This window comes from Schistocerca americana, chromosome 2 (assembly GCF_021461395.2).
Source record: "Schistocerca americana isolate TAMUIC-IGC-003095 chromosome 2, iqSchAmer2.1, whole genome shotgun sequence".
Lineage (NCBI taxonomy): Eukaryota > Metazoa > Arthropoda > Insecta > Orthoptera > Acrididae > Schistocerca > Schistocerca americana.
In genome coordinates this window covers 205239763-205263115 of record NC_060120.1, presented here as the reverse complement: position 1 = coordinate 205263115, position 23353 = coordinate 205239763, and the positions used below count along the sequence as shown (strand labels likewise).

At 38.1% G+C, this 23353-nt stretch overlaps 1 protein-coding gene across 2 annotated transcripts in view; it reads right to left on the bottom strand.

Annotated features, from left to right (window-relative positions):
- LOC124595121 (sterol O-acyltransferase 2-like) overlaps nt 1–23353 on the bottom strand; it is a 298068-nt gene that overhangs the window by 12364 nt on the left and 262351 nt on the right. For both annotated transcript variants that reach the window (XM_047133717.1, XM_047133718.1), the window contains 2 exons: nt 18667–18940; nt 4810–5044 (listed from right to left, as the gene is read on the bottom strand). In XM_047133717.1, the coding sequence (XP_046989673.1) occupies nt 4810–5044; nt 18667–18940 (509 nt within the window). The remainder of the gene's footprint in view (nt 1–4809; nt 5045–18666; nt 18941–23353) is intronic.

Sequence of the window (23353 nt, the reverse complement as noted above, 5' to 3'; positions counted from 1 at the left end):
TTATCAGCAGAAAGTATTTCTGACAAACATGCAGCATGTAAGGGAAGTTCTATAATGAAGTGCTCACATTTCTTTAGTGAAGTAATAATTCCTAGTTTCATTGTGATCACTTCATAACCCAAAAGAGAGACTTTGTTTTTATGACAGTGGCACATAATCAGTGCCAAGGAGGAGTAATCTTTTGTAAAAAGAGAGAAACACACAATAAAACTGCCAACTTCCGTATCATATGATAATTTTCCTGTACAGAGAAAGTTACACTAATTAAATGTGACTTTTACAGAAATTCACTGAAAGCTCAAGTTAAGGAAAAATAGTAGTTTTTAATGACTTATGACTGCCAAGTAACATAGCTCTAAGAAACTTAAACCATACATGGAAAGAAATGCTACAGTAATGTATGGAAGGCAACTGGAAGAAATACTCAATGAGATGAACAGAAATTACATTTTTATTTGAAGACAACATATACCTTGAAATCATTGTGGTTCACGATGCTCCCCTGGACATTCCAAAAGGTGGGACTTTATTCTTTATGGGATGTGTGATCAACATGGGCAGCAGTACACATTCTGTAATGTGCTCCCATGCCGGCTACCAGGTTGGTAGGGTATTCCATTTCTCCACCAGTGTGGCTGACAACTGCCGGATTATGGTTGGTGCACATGGACATGCTGCAATACCGTATTTACTAGAATCTAAGCCACGCTTTTTTCCGGTTTTTGTAATCCAAAAAACCGCCTGCAGCTAAGTATCGAGATCTGAAAAATGTGGGTAGGTGCCGCCACAACTAACTTCTGCCGTCGAATATATGTAGCGCTACACAGGAATGCTTTGCAGGCACAAAGATAAATACTGGCGCCAAAACCTCTGCGTCAGTAAATAAATTTTAAAAAAAGGTACAAGACGAGCTTTTTTTCTCTGCCTGAGTTTCGACCACTGCATTTTCATACATTATCCAACGAAGTAAATAGAAATTTAGTATTCTTCATCTTCGAATGTAGCAGCCTTTCAAATATTCGTAGCAACAAAAATAAATTTCTTTACACAAAAATACCAACAATGCATAAGCTTTTAGGATTGTTGCACAAGTTGATACGCTGGGCTCATTAAGATTTCACCTCTTGCTTCGTGGAATTTTGTGAAGTGCTTGTTGGTGTTAGTGAACCACAATGAAGCGCTTTCATTATAGTGCGAAATTCAAGAGGGGAGTTATTTCTTTTGCGGAACAAAGTTCTAATCGTGCTGCAGGTCTGCGATACGGGATTGATGAGAGCAACATCAGGTGATGGCGACTGCAGAGAGACAAATTATTTGAACGTTGAAGTAGCAGGAAAGCATTTAGTGCGCCAAAGTGTGACCGATATCATCCGCTAGAAGCGATTTTAAATGAATTTAAGGAACAGGGTCAGAAATTGCTGCCTGTGAACGCCGAAATTTTAAAAATTAAGGCATATGAAATTACCAGAGAGCAAAAAATCGAAAATTTTAAGGCTAGTCGCAGCTGGATTGATTAGTTTATGAAACGCTGGGGTTTTTTACTTCGGAGGCGAACTTCAGTTGCACAAAAGCTGCCGAAAAATCATGAAGAAAAACTTGTGGAATTTCAGCGCTTCATAATCAGGCGGCGGCGGCGCACAGAAAAGCAATACCTTCTTGGTCAGATAGGAAATGCTGACCAAACTCCAGTATATTCTGACATGCGGTCAAATTATACGGCTGACGCCAAAGGAAAGAAAGACATGTGTTTTTACATCAGGGGCTAAAAAAGAGCGGGTGTCCGTCATGCATGCTTGCCCAGCAGATGGACATAAATTACCCCCATTCATAGTTTTCAAGCGAAAGACTTTACCGAAATTGGAAGTGTTTCCAAAAACTGTAATTGAACGAGCAAACGAAACTGGGTGGTTTTTGGAGGACATGGTGCTGGAATGGATTACGCGTGTGTGGAATCGTCGTCCTGGCGCAATGCAATACGTACGGAGGCCGTACAACACCTGCAGTAATACGAGAATTAGAGGAAAGCAAAACGGACTTGGCAGTAATTCTAGGTGGAATAACGTCAATTCTGCAACCACTTGAAGTCTGTTTGAACAAACCATTTAAGGACAGGGTTAAAGGCATGTACACAGACTGGCTTATGAAAAGCGACAGACAACAGGACGTGTAAAACGCGCAAGTTTGTCGCAAGTGTGCCAATGGATTTATGATGCATGGAAGTGTGTTCCAAATCAGACTGTGCAACAAGCATTTAAAAAATGTTCGATATCCAATGCATTAGATGGTACGCAGGACGATGCACTGTATGAAGAAATGAGCAACAAAGAATCGAGTGATAGTGATTCAGGATCATGACTGATATTTTAAACATTTCGCATAAGGTGTATTACAAACCTAATACAATTGTGTTTTAAATTTCAGCGTTTAATTTATAAGTTATTTTCATTCTTATTTTATAAGTGTTGCTACTCTGCATTGCACAGGGTAGAAAAGCGTGGAGAGCTGCATCAGACCAGTCTACGGACTGAAGACAACAACACACTCTGCATTTGAAGTCATCACTAAAAATCTGCTCCGACTGGCAAGGCTGTTTGGGATGTATGTCAATATGGGCCAACTATACATTCTGAATTTTTTCCTACCTGTGACAAGAGATGGTTTCTAGGAACTTTTATGAATCGTGAATCACATACTGTATTCTCTTCACCATAAGAATAATACGAATGTAAACATTATGCCACGTATTCTTTCGTGTTTGCTGCTATCTCATTTAAATCCTGTCTGCTGAATTAACTACGAAACTTGAGTGAGACAACAGCAAACGCGGAAGAATATACATAGCATGTCATGTTATATTCGTATTATTCTTATTCTGAATAGTGATACAGTCAGAAATGAAGCACGGCAACTGACTAGATTTTTAAATCTAAGATGACTCTAATTTCTGTGCAGAATGTAATGTACTATAGAGGCGTCTGCAAAGATTTTCAAATGGAGAAAAATTTTCGCTAAACTGCGAACATCTTCTGTCATACGCAGTCTATTATTTGATTGTTCTTTATCAAAGAAAGCAGCAATGTAAGTAACAACAAATATCAGTCTCTTGCCATTGTTTCGCTAGGAGACAATTTTCTCTCTCTCTCTCTCTCTCTCTCTCTCTCTCTCTTTTTTTATTGTAAGAGGCGATAGCGCGCACGAAAGCAACCCCTGCTGCGGGCGGCGACAGGTCGTAAACAGTCATTACCAGAATGTGACAAACAATGCATGACACAGTGCAATAATGCATTTTCAGCTTAGAGTGACGTAAACACCTATAACAAAGAGAACAGCACTTATCAGATCAAAGCAAAATAAGCAATCGATTCAAAGCTGACGAAGCACACAAAAAGGAAGGCTCCCCGTATAAATACGGACGCAGCGCCTTACGCATAGCATTGGGTATCTGGTAAAGCTTAACTGCTGAGCTTACTACTAGAACTAAACTACTGTAGTTGTATCTTCATCCATTCGACCTAAATTTGGACCAACTTTGTTTCGATTTGGAGGTGCGGTCTAAAACTTTTCTCTCCCCTTGAATTTCGAGTCTCAAATTTCAGGTGCGGCTTGGATTCGGGAATTTTTTTTTTTTTTCCTCGATTTCGAGTCTCATTTTTCAGGTGCGGCTTGGATTCGAGTAAATACAGTACATCTGCCCAATGCATCACAAATGTGTTTAATGGTATTTAGTTTGGGGAACGGACAGGTTTGTCCTCTTGGCAAATATCCTCTCGATCCAAGAGCTCCTCCACTCGTGCTGTTTGATGAAGACACACATTTTCATCCATAAATATGATGTCAGGGCTGAATGCTGCCCAGAAAACATGCAAATGTGGGAGTAGCATTACATAACACTGACTGGTAAGAATACCATATTCTAGGATTTGGAAGACAATATGTCCATGCAGTAACACTTGGCCTTCAGAATGATCATGTTCAACAATTCCCTTGGATGAACTGTGCACTCCCAAGTATCACCATATAACAGAACACCAGCATTGTTCAACATGATTGTTTTGGTGGTCTAGCTGTTATAGTATGGGGAGGGATAATGTAGCATGGGCTTACAAATCTCCAAATCTTTGAACCTAGTACACTCACTAGTTTTTCAGGGGTGCATTTAACCCAGACTTCATTTTTATGGATGTCAATGTGTGACTGCATCAAACAGCACATGTGGTTGAGCTCTTCAAACAAGAGGATATTCAGTGTATGGACTGATCTGCCCGTTCCATGACTTAAATCCCATCAAACATGTGTAGGATGCATTCCAGCATGTTCACATGCAGCAACAACTGTCCAGCAGTTATCAACTGTGCTGGTGGCAGAATGGAATGCCCACAAGTATTCCTAACCGACCTCATGGCTGTTGTGGGGTCACATCACAGAGCATGCATTACTGCCCATGGCGATCACCCACCCTGTAACGAACCATGTTCTGTGTTTTGTAATGTCCGGGAGACTATCGTAAACTGTGATGACTTCAGTGCAATTATTGTCTTTGAATTAAAGTGTCATTCATATTCATCTTATTGCATATTTATTTTTATTAGCTTCTGTAACATACTGTAGTAGCTCTTTCTATATATGGTACAAATTTTATTGAGCTGTGTTACTTGGCAGTCATGCAACATGCAAAAGTTACCTTCATCCTTAAGTTTTGCCAACCAGTGTATAAGTGAGGATATATTTCTTTAAAACTTTTCACAATGTTGAACTCTCAGACAAAGTCAGACCTAACTGATAATATATAGTTAGAAAGATGATAGTAACCTGAAAATACATCAAAGGCAATGAAGAGCATTGGATAACAGAAACCAAACATGAATGTGACAATGTACTCGTGGACAATTGCAGACAGGGAGAAAACAGCAAGTACAGCAAGAGTTCGTCTTTTCCCACCTAGCAGTTCATTCAGGTCTTTGTACACATATGTGTACAGCCAATCATGGACAACAACATTCCAGTTCCGATAGTAGGCCCTATAGGAATTAGCATTCCACCAGTCCTGAAAATAAAAATAAAAATTCTTTGTATTCAGTGTAGCACAGTTATACACTTATTTATGTTAAAACACACACAAGGTCATACTATCATTCACATTTTAATTCTTGTTCTTTTTCCACCCCTTCAGTTTCTTACCACTGCCAATAAAACCCACATACATCTCTCCTTGAGAATGTTTTTTGGACACTCCATGTAGCTGTAAATCCTTGCATCCAAATATTCTGCTAAATTGCAGAAAGAGTTTCCAATGAGCTATTCCCTCACATTTTTTGAGTATCTGGTGATATTCAATTTTCTGTGTGATGTCTAGTGGCAACCTAAAGCAGGCCTTCACACTAAGAGTTAAGAAACATTATTCTGGATAGGGATGGATAGTAGTTGTGGAAATTATTCTACTGTTAGCACTGAGGTAGTTAATTGCAGAATTCATCCTAAGTTCACATTAATTATTAACCACAGGTACCATGAGAAAGTATGTGTATCATCGTACAAGTTAAGAATCCCCACAGCCCTGAAGAGACTAGTGTAAGATGTTAAGTTATGAACTTTACATAATATTCTTATTGTGAGCTTCTGTAGAATAAATACTTTTTTGACCTTAGCTATATTGCTCCAGAAGCTCATGATATAGTAAAGTTGTGAATAAAAGTATGTAATGTACTTATTTTATTTTATTGTGAAAACCACCAGTTTTGGCATTTCTTTTGCCATCTTCAGACCCTATATGCAACCATTCAAATAAACAAACTTGTTGTATAGTGCCCTAAATCACTGGATATCGTGAATTCAATCATTATACAATTGCTTCATTTGAAGATGTGATAGCTACTGCTACACTATACTGACTAAGTGAATATGTAGCTCAGGGTATGTCAAAACTAACATAAGCAGTATACATGTTCATTTAATTATGCACAGAATGGAGTAATTTTTCTTTTCATCATTTAAAACTAATTCATATACTGTTGTGGATTAAATTGTTCTAGATGTCATTTTTGTGTAACTAATTAACTTGCCATATCACTGCAGTAGGCCTGCCATCACTTAAGTTACTGATCCCAAATAAAAACCTTGAAAACCCTGGACATGTGCGTCAAATCAGATTATTTTCCTTAAAAAAACATTCTTTAGACAATAATTTGGCTGATGGCTATGATGTTTCATGGGGAACAGGGACATGAGAGGGGGAATGTTTCCTCACTTGCATTTCAGTGCTTCAGTGCTAACAATGTCAGCGGGAGTGCACACCTTCTACCAATCAAAAAATATAAAGTGCTATCAGACTGCAAACACGTCATGTTGTGCAATTACACCGTCCAGCCAGCTATACATGCACCATATTTTGGATTTTTTCCAGTTGCCAGGCATGGCCTGCATGCCTTCAAAATTGTTGTCAACAAGAAGAAAATGATGGTCTCCCTAGACAGACGAACTAGTATGGGTCCTCCATGACACTGCAGTCTCATGCCCTATGAATTCAGCCAGCCCACACGTTGTCCATGATGCCCATGTCCCCAGCCAACAGATCATTGGCTACTCCTCAGCCCAGCATCCCGGCAGTCATCACTCTCGATGCCCAAGAGTTCATCCCCGAAGACATCTATGTTGAACTAGTTGACGGCAACCTCATAATAGATGTTAGCTTGGTGATAGCAGCAACACTTGGCAAGGAATGACTGCTAATCAGACATGTGCACAGTGCATACAGTGTCAGTGAGTGTGCTGTCTGTGTGTGGAGTGGGAAAAGCATGTGATCTATCTGCATTTGGCCGAGGGCAAAGTGTGATGGCCCTGAGGGTTGGCAGAGCATTTCAGAAACTGCAGAACTTGTCAGGTGTTCAAAGAGTGCTGTGGTGAGTGGCTTTAACACATGGCAAAACCGAGATGTAAACCATGTCCCGACATCGTGGTGTTGGGTGGCTAGCCCTCTTTACGATGTCTGACACTGTAGGCCAGGCAAATTGGTATAACAGAACAGACGGTGAACTGTGGCAGAATGAGCATCAGACTTTAATATTGGGCAGAGTACAAGTATATCTGAACATATTCCCTATAATGTGCCTCCAAAGCCAATGACCCATGAATGTGCCAGTGTTAACACCACAACACTGGCAACTACAACTGAAATGGGCATGTGGTCATTACCACTGGATTTTGGTGCAGTGGCAGTGTGTTACAGGGTCTGATGAATTCTGATATTTTCATCGTGCCAGTGGGAGGATGCGAATCCGTCATCTTCCAGGCAAAGAGCTCCTTGACACCTGTACTGCGGAACAGAGACAAGCTGGCAGCTTATGCTCTGTGGATTACTCATATGGGCATCCATGAGTCCAGTGGAGCTCGTGCAAGGCACCATCACGGCCAAGGAGTTTTGTACACTGGTTGCAGACCATGTATTTACGACAGTCATTTTTCCTAATGGTAGCAGCATTTTTCAGCAAGATATTGCATCATGTCACAAGGCCAGGAGCGTGATGGGAGTGGTTCAAGGAACTCATTGCCAAGTTCCTATTGATGTGCTGGTCTCCCAGTTTAGCAGATCTGAACCTAATCAAACTTCTGGAATGGGATTAAACATAGTGTCGGAGCTCATCATCCTCCTCCCTGGAATTTGCAGGAATTAGGTAACTTGTGTATCCGTTTGTGCAGAAGTGGTAGAAACTCCCTTTAGCGACCTACCAAGACCTCACTGCTTCCATGCCATGATGTGTCACCACTGTTATCCATGCCAAAGGTGGACTATTAGGTAGGTGGTCATAATGTTCTTGCTGATCAGTGTACTTTCATCACCGGCAATTTTCAGCCAGCTACAAGTAGCAAAAGAACAGATGCCTGCTACTGAGGGCACCAAGGATAAAGCGGAGTAGCTACAACATCTGACTACAAAAATCATTGTCAAGATGTGAGGGGAAGGCTTGCTAAGGGAGGATGACTGAGTTTAATATCCCATTGATAACATGGACATTGGAAATGGCTGCTACCAGAACTCAAATTTATCTGTAGAAAAATTATGATTAAATAGATTTTAAAAGTTTTGTGATCCCTTCAAATGGTTGCACACCAATTTGTTTTCAATGATTTGTCAACAACAGAGTTCTTCCAAAACTGACGAAGGTTTGTACAAAGTCCACTCTTTTGGAATAGCTAAAATAACATATGGCCATACTTCTCTTGATGATTATCCATATGAAGGACATCATAATCTGCAACAATAGATGGTAACAAAGGATATGCACATTGTGGTTTAGGACATCAAAAGTTAAGGCTATAATAGATGCCTAAGGAATACCAGCAAAAAGTATTTTACTTGAAGAATTAACTATGAGAAAACTTTATGCATGATACACACTGCATTTCTTTTATGCTGATCATAGCAAATATGAAATGATTTTATGAGTAAGGACTGTTAAAATTCAACTGTTTACTGTGTCTGCGTCCATACTCTGAAAACCAGTGTGATGGCAATGACAGAGTACTTTTCATGGTACCAGTTTTAGGGCTTCTTCCTGTTCCATTCATATATGAAGATGGGAAACATGTTTGTTTAAATACCTCAGTGAATACTATCATTAGTTTAATCTTGTCATTGTGATCCCTATGCAGTTAATATGTACGGGATTCTACTCATCATTTATAGCTAGTTCCTGCAATGTTGTAAGTACACTTTCCAAGATAGTTTATGTTTATGTGCAGGTGTCTGCCAGTTCATTTTTTTACCATCTCTGATACTCCCACATGGGTCAAACAAACTGGGGACCTTCTCTGAATACATTAAGTATCTCTTTTAATCCTAATTGGTATGGTTACCACACATCTGAGCAGTGTCTTAGGATGGGTCTTGTGAGTGTTTTGTAAACAATCTCCTTTGTAGACACCGTATTATTCTACCACACACTGAAGTCTGCCACATGATTTGCCTTGACTGAGCCTATGTGATCATTCCATTTTACATTGCTACACACAGATATTGTAGAAGTTGATTGATTCCAATTATGACTTTTTGACATTTTAGTCACAGTGCGGGTTCTATTACTTTTTTTAATTTCTATTTATTATTATTATTTTTCTTTTTTGTGAAGTGAACATTTAAAACAAGTTCCACTGTATGACTCCTTGCACAAATTTACACTGAAGAAAAATTTACATACTTCTATTGTAAGGACACTACACAGAACAAAATGTTATCCACCATGAATTTGGCTATGTCTGATGCTTATGCAGCTGGCATGTTTTGTGACAAAATAAATAATATATGGTTACTTAAATAGTCTGACTATCAACTTTTGTCCAGTCAGAATTACACATGGAGATATTAAAAAATATGGAATGTTTTATGAGCCTTAGATGACATTGACTGTGCTTCCATCTTAAAAATCCTGTTTTTACATATTTTGAATTGAAACAAATTTTTATGTTGTGTGTATCTACAATTGCTTTCATATTAAGTCAGAGACCAAACACTATAAAAGAGGTGGGTATTCTACAACCACATCTGCTGGGAATGCTGTAGCCAGCATTTCATGGGATTTAGCTTAACTTATTGATAAAGCAATAATTCGGATGATATCTGAGTTTGCTGCACCATCTGGATGAAAAAAAATGCATAAATAGCAAGTTGGATCCTATTGAGAAGAAAATATAAGTCATTGCACATGGCCCCCAAAGATAGGAACTGTTTAATTTGAATTACAAGTAGTAGGAACATGGACCTTATTGATAAGTTATATCACCTTCTGATGTCCATCTGTTAACACATCTAAAGAAATTTTGTGGGTGGAAAGTGTATGAAGATACACGAAAATGATGTATACAGGTATGTGCTGGATAAATTTCATTGATCTTAAAGTGGACTTAAAAAAAAGGAGAGAGAGAGAGAATATTTTTATATGGGAAATGTCATTACAGCTGTAATGGAACTGTTCAACACACTGTTTTGTCATGTGCCAAAAAACCTGGTACTTTATAATTCACAAGAATAACAATAAAGAATTATTTATGTATTTTTGATGTGCTTTAGTTATATTTGAAGCCATGAACAAGTAAAATTAGTGTTACAGCAATACTTATTTTTTTATAATTATTCATAAAATCTTTAAGAAACTATATTATCTGCTAACCATATAGTGAAAGATAGATTGCTACTTACCATAAAGATGACACATTAAGTTGCAGACAGGCACAATTAAAAGACATTTACACATAAGCTATCAGTCACAGCCCTTGTCAGGAAAAGAGAAAAACACACCACTCATTCAGACAAGCAAGCATACCTCATGCACACGTGACTGCCAACTCCAGCAGCTTGGACCAGAATGCAGGTATCATGTGAAATGGAAGCAGCAAACAATGGTTAGTCAATGGAAAATGGTAAGACACATTTTTCAGTACCTAAAAGGAAGTTTGGTATATTCTTTGATGTGGGCTGACTACTGCTTAGGCCAGTATTACACTATCAAATTTCTTTGTCAAATATCTTTGTCAAAGATATTTGATGGTGTAATTGGAACTTTGTCAAATGTTGTCCAATATTTGATCAAATCTAGGCCCTCACTGTAGATTTGATCAAAGAAATCGCTTGTCTTCTGTTCACTGCAATGTGACATGTTACCACATGGAGCGCTAGCATCGCTGCAACGTTCTGTCGTCTGTAGTGTTTTTATAAACACTGCCGGTAAATACAATTGGTGTGTGCTGACAACTACAAAATTAATAGAGACGTATGAAGCTGATGAGATGCTTTACAACGTGAGGCACCCTGAATACAAAAATAGATTAAGAAGATTGAAGACTTGACCTGACCTAACATAACCTAACCCTCTCCTGTAGCAAGGAATCGGAGTGTTACAGTGAGCCTGTCTTCTGAATATGTAGCAGTTCTTAAGTGAATATTGTGCTTTGTGATATGAGGATACACTTCACTGAGCACATATAGAAATGTATGCTCATCCATTCTTAAGTACTTGATGTAGGCTTGACGTCTTCCACTGTAAGCTCATGTAACAAGTTTTGTTGAATGCTTTTATCATGTCATCGTAAAAACCATGGCTTCACCCAGATTGGATTAGTTTTTCGTTCCATAGATCCGTGCTGAGGAGATCCTCGCAGATGTGGAACATGTCACTTTTTTAAGCTGAAATAACGATACTAATAGTATGAATAAATACAATACATCATTTGTTTCTATTAAAAATTTCGTCAATGGAGTAGACGGAGGTGGCCACTAGTAAGTCTTTCAGACTCCTTTTAAACTGATCTTTATTTGTAACTAAATTTTTTATGTTTGCTGGCAAATTATTGAAGATGAGTGTTCCTGAGAAGTGGACCCCTTTTTGAAGTAAAGTAAGTGCTTTTAAGTCTTTGTGCAGATGATTTTTGTTCCTGGTATTGTATGTATGAACTGAGTTGTTTGTTGGAAAAAGAGATATATTATTTAGGACAAATTTCATTAAGGAGTAAATATACTGAGAGGCAGTAGTTAGTATACCCAGTTCTTTGAAGAGGTTTCTGCAGGACGTCCGTCAATTTACTCCACAAATAATATGTATTACACGCTTTTGGACTCTGAAAACTTTTGTTTGACTTGAAGATTTACCCCAAAATATTATACCATATGACATTATGGAATGAAAGTAGGCAAAGTATGCAAGCTTTTTCGTTTTTATGTTGCCTATGTCTGCTAACACTCGAATTGCAAATACAGATTTGTTAAGGCGTTTCTGCAGTTCGGTGGTGTGCTCCAGCCAACTGAATTTATTATCAAGTTGTAATCCCAGGAATTTAAGACTGTCAACCTCGTATGTATGGCTCCTTTTTTTCCCCCCACTTCTTTTCCGCATGTGCACACAACGCAATTGCAGTATGTGCAACTGCTGCAGTTAATAACAAGTTGTTGTCAGCCATCTTTAACTTTGACGAAAAATTTGATGACAGTGTAATACCCCTTCTAGCGCTATGTCAATGGCCTTTGTCAAATATATTTGACAGAATATTTGATCACAAATGATAGTGTAATACCGGCCTTACCAGTACTGATTCTGATTATGGAGGTGATATCTCAATTAGTTGCATTCTGCTTCAAGCTGCCGGAGGTGTGCTTTCTTGTGTGAATGAATGGTGAGCATTTCTCTTTTTCTGATTAAGGCTGTGACTGAAAGCATATTTGTGAGTGTCTTAATTGTGCCTGTCTGCAACTTAATGTGCCATCTTTACAATAAGTGGCACTCTATGTATTCTGACAATGTTGATATTTCCACTTGCAATTTTTTGGTAAAAGACAAATATTTTTCAAATATATAAATCACCTAACATATCTTTGAAATGTATGTACAATCTGTTATCCTGTACTCTGATAGTGTGTTTCAGTAATTCATGTCAAGAAGTGTGTCAATTTGTGAAAAATACGAAAGACGGAATAAAATAATTTTGAAGAGAACAAAGATTCATACTACATAGTATTTCTTATTTGATGAAAGAATGAATCAAATCTGGATACCTCCTGGCAGCATTAGCTTAATGGAATCCTGAACCTACAAAGACTGAGCTGAAAAAAAAAATTACAAATTTAATGAGAAATAAGGTCAATGTAAAATATCTTTTGCTAACTCACTCTCATGTTCATGCAATACGTAAGTCTAAACAAATTTTTGTTCCAATGAAAATGCATTTTATGGGCAAAATAATCACAAATAATAGGGTTTTAATAATACTGGGTGATCAAAGAGTCTGTATAAATTTGAAAACTGAATAAATCACGGAAAAATGTAGATAGAGAGGTACAAATTGACACATATGCTTGGAATGACATGGGGTTTTATTAGAACCAAAAAAATACAAAAGTTCAAAAAATGTCTGACAGATGATGCTTCACCTGATCAGAATAGCAATAATTAGCATAACAAAGTAAGACAACACAAAGATCATGTTCTTTACAGGAAATGCTCAATATGTCCACCATCATTCCTCAACAATAGCTGTAGTCAAGGAATAATGTTGTGAATAGCACTGTAAACCATTTCCGGAGTTATGGTGGGGCATTGGCGTCAGATGTTGCCTTTCAGCATCCCTAGAGATGTTGGTCGATAACGATACACTTGCGACTTCAGGTAACCCTGAAGCCAATAATCGCATGGACTGAGGTCTGGGGACCTGGGAGGCCAAGCATGGTGAAAGTGGCGGCTGAGCACACGATCATCACCAAACAACGCGCGCAAGAGATCTTTCATGTGTCTAGCAATATGGGGTGGAGCGCCATCCTGCATAAACATCATACGTTCCAGCAGTGTTTATCAGCCAGGCTGGGGATGATGCGATTCTGTAACATATCGGTGTACCTCTCACCCGTCACGGTAGCAGTTACAAAACCAGAATCACGCATTTCCTCGAAGAAAAAAGGCCCAATAATGGTAGATGTGGTAAATCCAACCCATACCGTGACTTTGTCGTCATGCAATGGAGTTTCCACAATAGTTCTTGGATTTTCGGTAGCCCAAATTCTGCAGTTGTGGGCGTTGACAGACCCTTGGAGCGTGAAATGAGCTTCGTCGGTCCACAACACATTACTCAACCAACCGTCATCTTCCGCCATCTTTTGAAATGCCCACAACGCAGATGCCCTCCACTTCACTAAATCACCAGGTAACAGTTCATGATGCCGATGAATTTTGTACGGATAGCATCGGGAGGGTATGCCTCAGGGCCAACCAAACAGTAGTGTATGGAATGCCGGTGCGACTGCATGAGCGCTGACTTCCCTGTGCATAGACTAACCCGCTACAGTCTCCATTCTTCCTGAACTGTCTCAGCAGTATTACGCCTTGTGCTCGGTCGGCCACTATGGGGTCTATCGTCTAAACAACCCGTGGCTTCGAACTTCGAAATCATTCTCACCACAGCTGCATTTGTCAACGGACCTTTACCCGTTCGAATCCCTGTCCTATGGCGGTAGGATAGTAACGCTGAACTAGCACATTCCCTATTCTGATAATACAGCTTCACTAAAAGTGTCTTTTCAGGTAACGACTGCTGGCGCATCTGATTCTCTCTCTCATTACAGCTTCTTTTATACATGATTGTCATGCGCAGTAACTGACGTTTTGCTGTCCAGCATCATTTGTCGGACATTTTGTGAACTTTGTTTTTTTTTTTGTTCTAATAAAACCCCATGTCATTCCAAGCTTGTGTGTCAATTTTTTACCTCTCTACCTACATTATTCCGTGGTTTACTAAGTTTTCAAATTTTTACTGACTTTTTGATCACCCTGTATTTTAGCACTATTTTGAACATGGCTGCATTTCAGTTACAGAATGGCTGGTAAATAAGACACACAATCGGTTGCAATAAATGTTTTTTTTTTCAATTAACCACAACCATGGTTTCAACAGATTTAAAACCACTTTCTTCAAAAGGACAAGAAACAAACTTCACATTAGCAAACAGTCAGTTAGTAAAGCAATGTAGCATCTCCACATAGATATTTCAGGAACAATCTGTACATCCATTTGTAAAAATAAGAAACCTAAAATCAAGGACTTGTCACATCAGTAAAATCAATCACATAAACTTCCACAGCATGTTAAGAGTTTAGCATTTTAATCATAGGAGGAATGTCATACGTCACATCTGTCAATCATCCTGGTCTCATTCCTACTAGTGTCTGTCCCATATTGACCTTCAACCCTGTCCACAATTTCCCAGTTCACTTGGTCTACATTCTCATTCTCATCTATGCAGTCTGCCTCTTTCTCTGTTCTGTCTCTTACTCACAATCCGCTCCTCCACTTCAACATCTGGCACACAAAACTCACCTTGCTTGTACCAGGGTGAGCTCTCCAGTCCCATATCCCTACTTTTTTTTCCACTGCTGCCTTTAACCTCCCATGCTTCTGCCACCCTTCTTTCCACCCATCTCTGCTTCTCCCTATCTTTTTTATCCTCTCACCCACTATCTGGCAATTCCTCATCTTTATGAAAATGCAGGACCAGGGCAAAGTAGTCAGCTGGGAAACTTTGTTTTTGTGTGTGGTGTGTGTGTGTGGGGGGGGGGGGAGGTGGGGGGGGGGTATACTGATTAACTCTAAGGAATGATATTATCCTGAAGTTTTGCTATGTTTTCTTTCTTGTTTCCTGTGTATCAGTCACTCAATGTTCCAACTACACAGGGTGTAACAAACGTGTTGCTGAATGTTCACAAAATATTCTTTGCACATACAGAAATAAAATTTGTTATGTGACATGGATCTGGAAACACTATTTCCATCATAGGAAAACAAACAAACAGGACGTGCCAGCATTACATAACAAGTTTCCTTACATGAGATATGATTATTTAGCTTTACATTTCATAAAAGGTATCATAAAAATCATTAGATATAAATGAAAGAGTCAGAAGCAAAGGGGTATAAGTATACTTCTTATAATTTTGATAAGACTAAGTCACTTGTACCTCTTTCCTTCTGACATCCTCAAATAAGATAGATGTGTTCACTGTCATTTATTTTGCTAATTTAATATCATCTCCTAGTACAATAAATTTTAAAACAAGTTTAATGGGACTAATGCATCCTATCACAATTTTGCACAATTTTTTGGAAATCAGGAGTCAAACTGCTAGTTGATATTCTCATCACAGCCTGCAAATTACTGTCTGTTAAACAGCTTTGGTATTTGCTCTTGTTGATTTTCAAGCAAGAAAAACTTTGTTCACAAATATACGTCGATCCAAATATGGAGAACATTTTGCCTGCAAATTTCTTGATACATGGAAATTTTTCAGCAGACAAAGATTTATAAAGGTCAACCAAAGTTACAGCACTAAACATTTCTTTCACTGCATGATCTGCCTGCATGTCAATCAGTTCAAGTTGCAGCTCCTGTGGTGCAGTGTCAATATAAGCAGTGATGGGATACGATAAAACATTAAATTGAGGCTCAATTTTCTTAAAATCCTGAAATCTTTTAGTAAACTCAGCCTCTAAACTCTGCAGATAATTCCTAATATTAGCTGAAACACTTCCAGGTACTTTCTGTTTCCCTAGTAAAGAGATATGACAAAATTTGCCTTCATTTGCTTGCCTTGCAAACAGACCTAGTTTTGTTTTAAATGCTTTGACATGTGTCCACATTTCATGAGCGAACAACCCCTTTCCCTGCAATGGCACATTCAGCTCATATCTCCACTCTTCACATCCTATTATTGCAACAAAATCATGAGATATCTCATTAGTGTCCAGAAATGAAATAATTTCATCCTGTAATGCCCAGACTCTTTTTAATACTTTGCCCAAGCTGAACCACCTCACACTGTTAAGGTAAATTACATCTTCATGTTCTGTCCCCACCTCCTCAAGAAGAGATTTGAACTGTCTGTGATGGAGTTCCCTTGCTCTGATTGTGTTCACAACACCAACAACAGGATCTACCACATGCCTTAAGTCTAGTGCAGTCTTGAAGAGGCTTTCCTGATGTAAAATACAATGCAAATCCAAAATATGACTGTCTGTGTCTTTGGCTTGTTTTTTAAAAGTTTCACCATACCTATATTTTTCCCACAGAAAGCTCTGGCCCCATCTGTTGTAATGCTTACCATTTTGTTCCAGGATAAGCCACACAATTAACAACACATTCTAACAAGTCTTGACCAATGGTTCTATTTTTCATGGATACTATACCAAGTAATTCCTCCGTGATGACGAAATGTTCATTAATTCCACAGATAAAGATGAGTACTTGTGCAGTGTCTTCAATATCTGTGCTTTCGTCCACTGCCAGTGAAAACCAAACAAAATCTTCACTCGCAGTCTTTAGCTGGTCTGCATGTTCGTCACTGATTAAATCAATGCGCCGCGCTATAGTCCTTGACAACGAAATGCTCTCAAATTTGGTTTTAACCTCAGGACACAATACACTTGCACACTCTACCATGCACTGTTTAATAAACTCTCCATCTGAAAAAGGTTTGTTTCATTTAGCAAGGTTATAGTCGACCATGAAACTTGCTTCTGTAGCACCATTTTGAAGTGGCGTTTGCTTCGTAAATAACAATTGTTGCTTTTTCAAGCGTTTCACGAACTCCACTGCTTTTATTTTTCATTCTTCATCTGAAAGTTTACAGCCAAAGTCACTGTGTTTTGTTTTGTGATGTCGTTTCAGATTGTACTCCTTGAGTATGGCAACTGTATCATGGCATAGTAAGCATGCGGCTTTATTTCCTGCATCAATAAATAAATATGTGGTCGTCCAGTCTTCATTAAACAGACGGCACTTATCACCGACTTTACGCTTCTTTTTAGGAGTCATGAATGCACTGAAATAGTTTATATATAAAGAGGGAAACATTCCACATGGGAAAAATATATCTAAAAACAAAGATGATGTGACTTACCAAACGAAAGTGCTGGCGCGTCGATAGACACACAAACAAACACACAAAATTCAAGCTTTCGCAACCAACGGTTGCTTCGTCAGGAAAGAGGGAACGAGAGGGAAAGACGAAAGTATGTGTGTGTATATATATATATATATATATATATATATATATATATATATATATAATTGCTCTGAACGTCGTACTATTCACTCGGCGTGAGAGAAATACAGCGCTCCCATCAGCCACCGCATGGAGCATAAATTTGTGCCAATAGCAAATGCTTTTTTTCTGTGCCCATGGTGGCTGATGGTAGTGCTCCCATAATCCGCCATGCAGCTAGGTTGGTTGCGTGTCTGTAGAGACATCTGTCAGTAGTGCACACTACCAAGTAGCGTACGCAGACGCTCGCGGATTTTTTTAGTCGCGTGGGGAAGGGAAATTTTGTTTTTCCTATGATTTTTGTAAATGTCTTGGTGGGCCACACAAAACCCCTCCGCGGGCCACATGTTGCCTGCTATTTGCCCACCCCTGTCTTAGGGAATGTGGGATATTCTAGCTTACTGCTCATAACTTCAGAAGGCCTAGGACAATGACAATTCAAACAGAGAAAATCTAAGGGTCACTGTCAGACAAATAGCTGCAACAAAAAATATTGACCACACGAGAGTATTACATGAGAAACTGCATTATCCTTAATGTGCAACGTGTGTCAAGGCACTATCGGCAAATGATTTTCTGCACGGGTACACTACTGCAAATTCAACAATGTGTCAGCCCTCACTTTGGTGGAAAGTAAATGACTGATGTGTTGAGATGCAGAATTTGGACTCTAACATTGAAATAAAGCATTTTCAGGCCCATGTCAATACAATGTATTTTCTTTCTATAAGAGTGAGGAATATTTCCTCAAAGTCTGGCCACATCTTTTTGTTACATCCTGTGTTATGTGGTTGCCATCAATTCTTTCATTTTTTGTGTTTCGCCCAGGACTTCCCATTATCATATTTAAATTGCATGAAAGTGTTACCTTTCATGAGCATCCTTTTTTTAGTAACAAATGTTAAGTACATTCATTTATGAAGTACTAGTAATGTCTAGAACATACCCTTGTTTATTAAGCTGAATCTTGTCAGGACCAATAAAAACATGCATATAACATATTTATAAAGTATGGTTTTTCTTTTTTAAGATCATCCAGCAATCCAATGAAATTATTAAATTGTACAACCTATTAGTTTAAAAATTATTGAAATCATACCTTGTAGAACATGCGGTCTGCAAACCTTGTTATTTCAGCAAATGCATTCATCCAGGCATGAAGAATGCAATAGAATACACTAAGCATTACAGTAAGTGAAGGAACCATGCTACCAAAAATGGCTACAACCATTGCCTTAGGAGACAGCTGTTGCTTTCCAAAATTTCTGAACATGGGTACCAAGCTGCATTCAAACAAAAAGCTAATGAAGAAGATTACTCCAAAAACCTCTGTCAGATGCCATAACGCCACCTTCCAGCGGATCTGCTTAGTTCTGCAAGTCAATATAAAACAAAATGAAACAGGATTTAACATTAATATAAAGTGCATGCTCTTATATAAATATGTACCTTACTTCAGTTGTTGCAGGAAAGAATGGTACAGGCTCTATTTCAAAAAGTAGATACAAACAAAGATACCGAGAAAATATTTTTGTTTCTGAACAACAAATACTATGACATTTTACATCAACTGGCTTTAAAAATTATGTATAGTAAATAGTGTTCTCCATTACTGACAAATTAATGAGTTCTTTTTTTGAAGTTGTCCATAGTTTTTTATGCCAATTGTGGTGGAATGGCAGCCACTTCCTGGGTGATTATCTCCTTAAGTGCTTGCAGGGTTAAAGAAAAAAAAATACAAGGTAGTAAGTGACTTCACGTGCTAGGAGATGTCTCCTTATGTCTAGGAAACAACTCAACATTTATAGAAAATGCCAATAAGTGGGAGGTGTGGCACCATTTTGTTGGAACCAGACGTCTCCCTTTTCATTGCCACAACAAACTGACTTAACTTAAGTTGAAGAAAGGTCTGTATCATATGATAGTAGTGATTTGAATCAAACATTCCCTATGCCATATTCTAAAAAAAAAGTATACCCTGTAATCTGCCACTTCTTCCTACTTACTTCTGTTGCCCACATTAAACAATGTCCAATCCAAATAATTCGTAAGTGAAGTCTTTTGTGAAGATTTGAGAGGAGCAAAGATTAGAATGAACTTTCTATTTTACTTAGCTTGTCATGTTGAGTTGGCTCCATTTCTTCTTGTCTATGGTCATGGTTCTTGAAGATTTTAATGTCACATCAGGTTCTTATGGTTGGTTTGAACTAAAAAACTTGTTGCAGCAGCATTTTTTTATGTAAACATATTTTCTCACATTTTAGTATATCATACAGTATTTTGATTTTACACATTAACAAAGCCAAAATTACATTGTTCACAAAAAATACAAAAATACGTCCAATCACATCGGAGACATGCTTACGACTCTCACACTCTGCGGAAATAATATCTCAAAGGCTTACAATTTTTCTTGATAAATGAATTTCTAGTACATTACATTATTAATTTCGATTATTATTACAAAAATGAATTCAGAGACAAACATAGTAAACAGTACAGGATGGCGTGATTAATAATGGAAATTTTAAGTGTGCCAATAATTCGTAATTTCAAAAGTTTCTAAATTATAATAATAATAATAATTTTCTCTCTAAATTCAGAACTAGTACTTATACATTATAACATTGGAACTAAAATATGTTATAAAGTAATTCCTTTTCATGAATTTTAGTTTGAAATACAAACTATGACAGTTTCAGAAAAGCAACAGAGATAATATTGATCTGCTCAGAATTCAAAAAATAATACTGGTATCGACAACTACTGTTGAGGAAAAGTAATGCTTGAGGTGGATGTTCTGTTACAACACCTCACATAATATGGAATCAATGTGTTTACAATATTTTTGTGACATATAGTAAGTTTTGACAAAAAGTGTGCAAAATGAAGCCAAAAGATAAAATACAGATTGTCGAAGTTAAATTCCAAAATTACAAGAAAATTTTAGGGCGTATGAGCATAACTTCTTTATGAACATAAGTATAAGTTATGTTGAGGTTCCGTGGATATTGAGAACATGATAAAAATGTACACATTTGGTGATTTATTATAACATTTCACATTTGTACACTTTACTACATGTTAGCACACACACAATGAATATGGACGAAACGGAATTGAACAGAACAGCATATAGGAATAAAGATGCAGAAACAGTCAAAGATAACACACACATAGCTCACCACATAGTGATATCATTTAAATGGGTTTGACAAACTTAACACCCCCACTTCAAAACATTTGAGTGATATTCTTAAAGAATACCTATACCTTACAAGTTCAGGAAATCATAATGTTTCTCTTTTGTCAATCCTTTTGTCATGTCTGCACACATATTAGTTGTAAGTAAACAACATCAATGTGCTTCAATCTTTTATGATTTGAAGGATCAACAGACAAATTCAGTGCACACTGATACTCATTAAATAATTGGACAATTCTTACAGCTTATCAATTCATGTAACAAGGTCCTTAAATATTTCCAAGATGGTGGCGAGTGTAAAAGGAAGTCGTGCTTCACTGCAGAAAAAAGTAAATTTTGATGGTAAAAAGAAAAAGTGTCTAAACTGTAAGGACGAAATTACAAGGTTTAATGAGCGTATTTCCAGTTTACAATTTATAGTAGGTGCTTTAAACATGGACATGTAAAAACTTCAATCCCGAATATGTGAGATGCTGATGAACAAAGAAGATTCGTCATCAGGAAACGGAAGAAAACTGTTTCCAGGAAGGGCAATCTCAAAATAACACTGAAACTTATGTGTGTAAAAACTGTGAAACTTTAGTGCTTAAAAACAGTCAATCACAACAGCATAAAACCTTTATTGTGCACACTGCTGAAGATTCACTGAACACGCCAGTCGGAGCCGAAAAGTAATCAGACCGTTGCTAATTGATCACCCGAGTGCGAAAATTGGAAAACGCGAGATGATCTGTGTTTTAGGGGATAGTCACGCCCGGGGAACTGAGAAATGTCTAAATAATTGAACCCATACAAATGTTCTCTTTGTGAATGTCCCACAGCATCATGATTAATGAGTTGGTCATGCGTGAACCGCAAAATTGGTGTCGCTAACAAGAGTTTCGCCGAAGTATGTAGTCATTTCCAGAATTTTGATGTTATAGACACAAACATTTTAGAGCGAAGGTTCTATACAGCTCAAGGCCTTCATTTAAACACATCGGGAAAAGAGGTTCTGGTTGATAAAATATTTACTAGTGTCTCGCCTGACGAAAAATGGCTCTGAGCACTATGGGACTTAACTTCTGAGGTCATCAGTCCCCTAGAACTTAGAACTACTTAAACCTAACTAACCTAAGGACACAACAAACATCCATGCCCGAGACAGGATTCGAACCTGCGACCATAGCAGTCTCGCGGTTCCAGAATGTGGTGCCTAGAAACGCTCGGCCACCGCGGCAGGCTCTCGCCTGACAATGAAGAAACCAGGACAAGTAGCAATCTAATGCAAATTACAAACCGTTTTTGGCGAGCAGCAAACAGTAAAGCTCTCAATCACTTGCAAATTACGAAGTGGTTTAAACCTAGTAGGCCAGAAAGGCACAATCAATCGTAAAACGGCCTCAAATTACGAAATGGTTCAAGCCAAAAAGGATCATGGTGAATGAAGCACAAATTTTGCAAGCTCCAAAAATAACTTCATCACTTGATTGTCACCAAGTAGCAGAAGCCATAATCAACAAATACACCAAGAATTTTTGGCACTAATCGAGTTTAAGGGGACAAAATTTTCGAAAATATTTTTTCTCACTTTTTGATCAGTTACACTATGTTGATCTCTAAGATGTTATTTATTTTCATCCCCAATAAAAACTTTTTAATATATCGAGAGAAAAAAATTTTTCTTCTTTTTGTGACCGGATCACGAATATGTTATTTGCAAACATCATTCAAGCTAAATCGTAGCACAAAAAAGCACTCGGATAAAATCGCCTCATTCAGTTTACACTGAAGTCAAATAACAGTGCAGTTAAGTGTTAGTTCGATGTTTGTTCTCTGCGTTTGTTCTACTAACTCGCAATGACTAGAATTTTCCCTGATTTGACCGAATTTCGTATGGTAAATTTGTTCGACGTTTGTCGCGTTAGTGATTCAGCTATTGAATAGGCTTTCGCTCGTGGTTTGCTGAAACGTGAGAGATTCTGTGAAGATGGGCAATGCCTTGGCGGTGCGATTAAAATGTTCTTAGAACGCAAGCAATGTGCCGACGGTCGTATTTGGCGCTGCTCTGTAAGACGCATTTGCAGGAAAAAGATTTCAATTGGCAAAGTTTGTTTTTCTTTGGTAATCATCTGTCTATCGAATGCATTAACAAAATGGCTTACTTCTGGAGCTTCGAACTCGATAAACAAGAATTTTTGATGCGTGAACTGATAATCTCGGCTAATACGGCTGCGGATTGGAAACAGTTCTGCAGAGACATTTGCTACGAGTATTTTGTGCGAGAGCCGATTGTTTTAGGCGGTCAAGGGCGTACAGTTGAGATCGACGAAACCTGCTTTGAACGTCGAAAGTACAATCGAGGTCACAAGGTTAAGGAACAGTGGGTATTCAGCGGATACGACACTAAGACCAGAGAAAGCTTCTTCGTTCCTGTAGTACGAAGAGATGCTGCAACTTTGCTGCCGATTCTATAAATGTGCAGCCTGGGACCACTATTGTATCCGATTTGTGGGGAGCGTATAACACAGTCCAGAATCTAGGTTATCAGCATTTGAATGTTAATCATTCCATGCATTTTGTTGATCCAATTACTCACGCA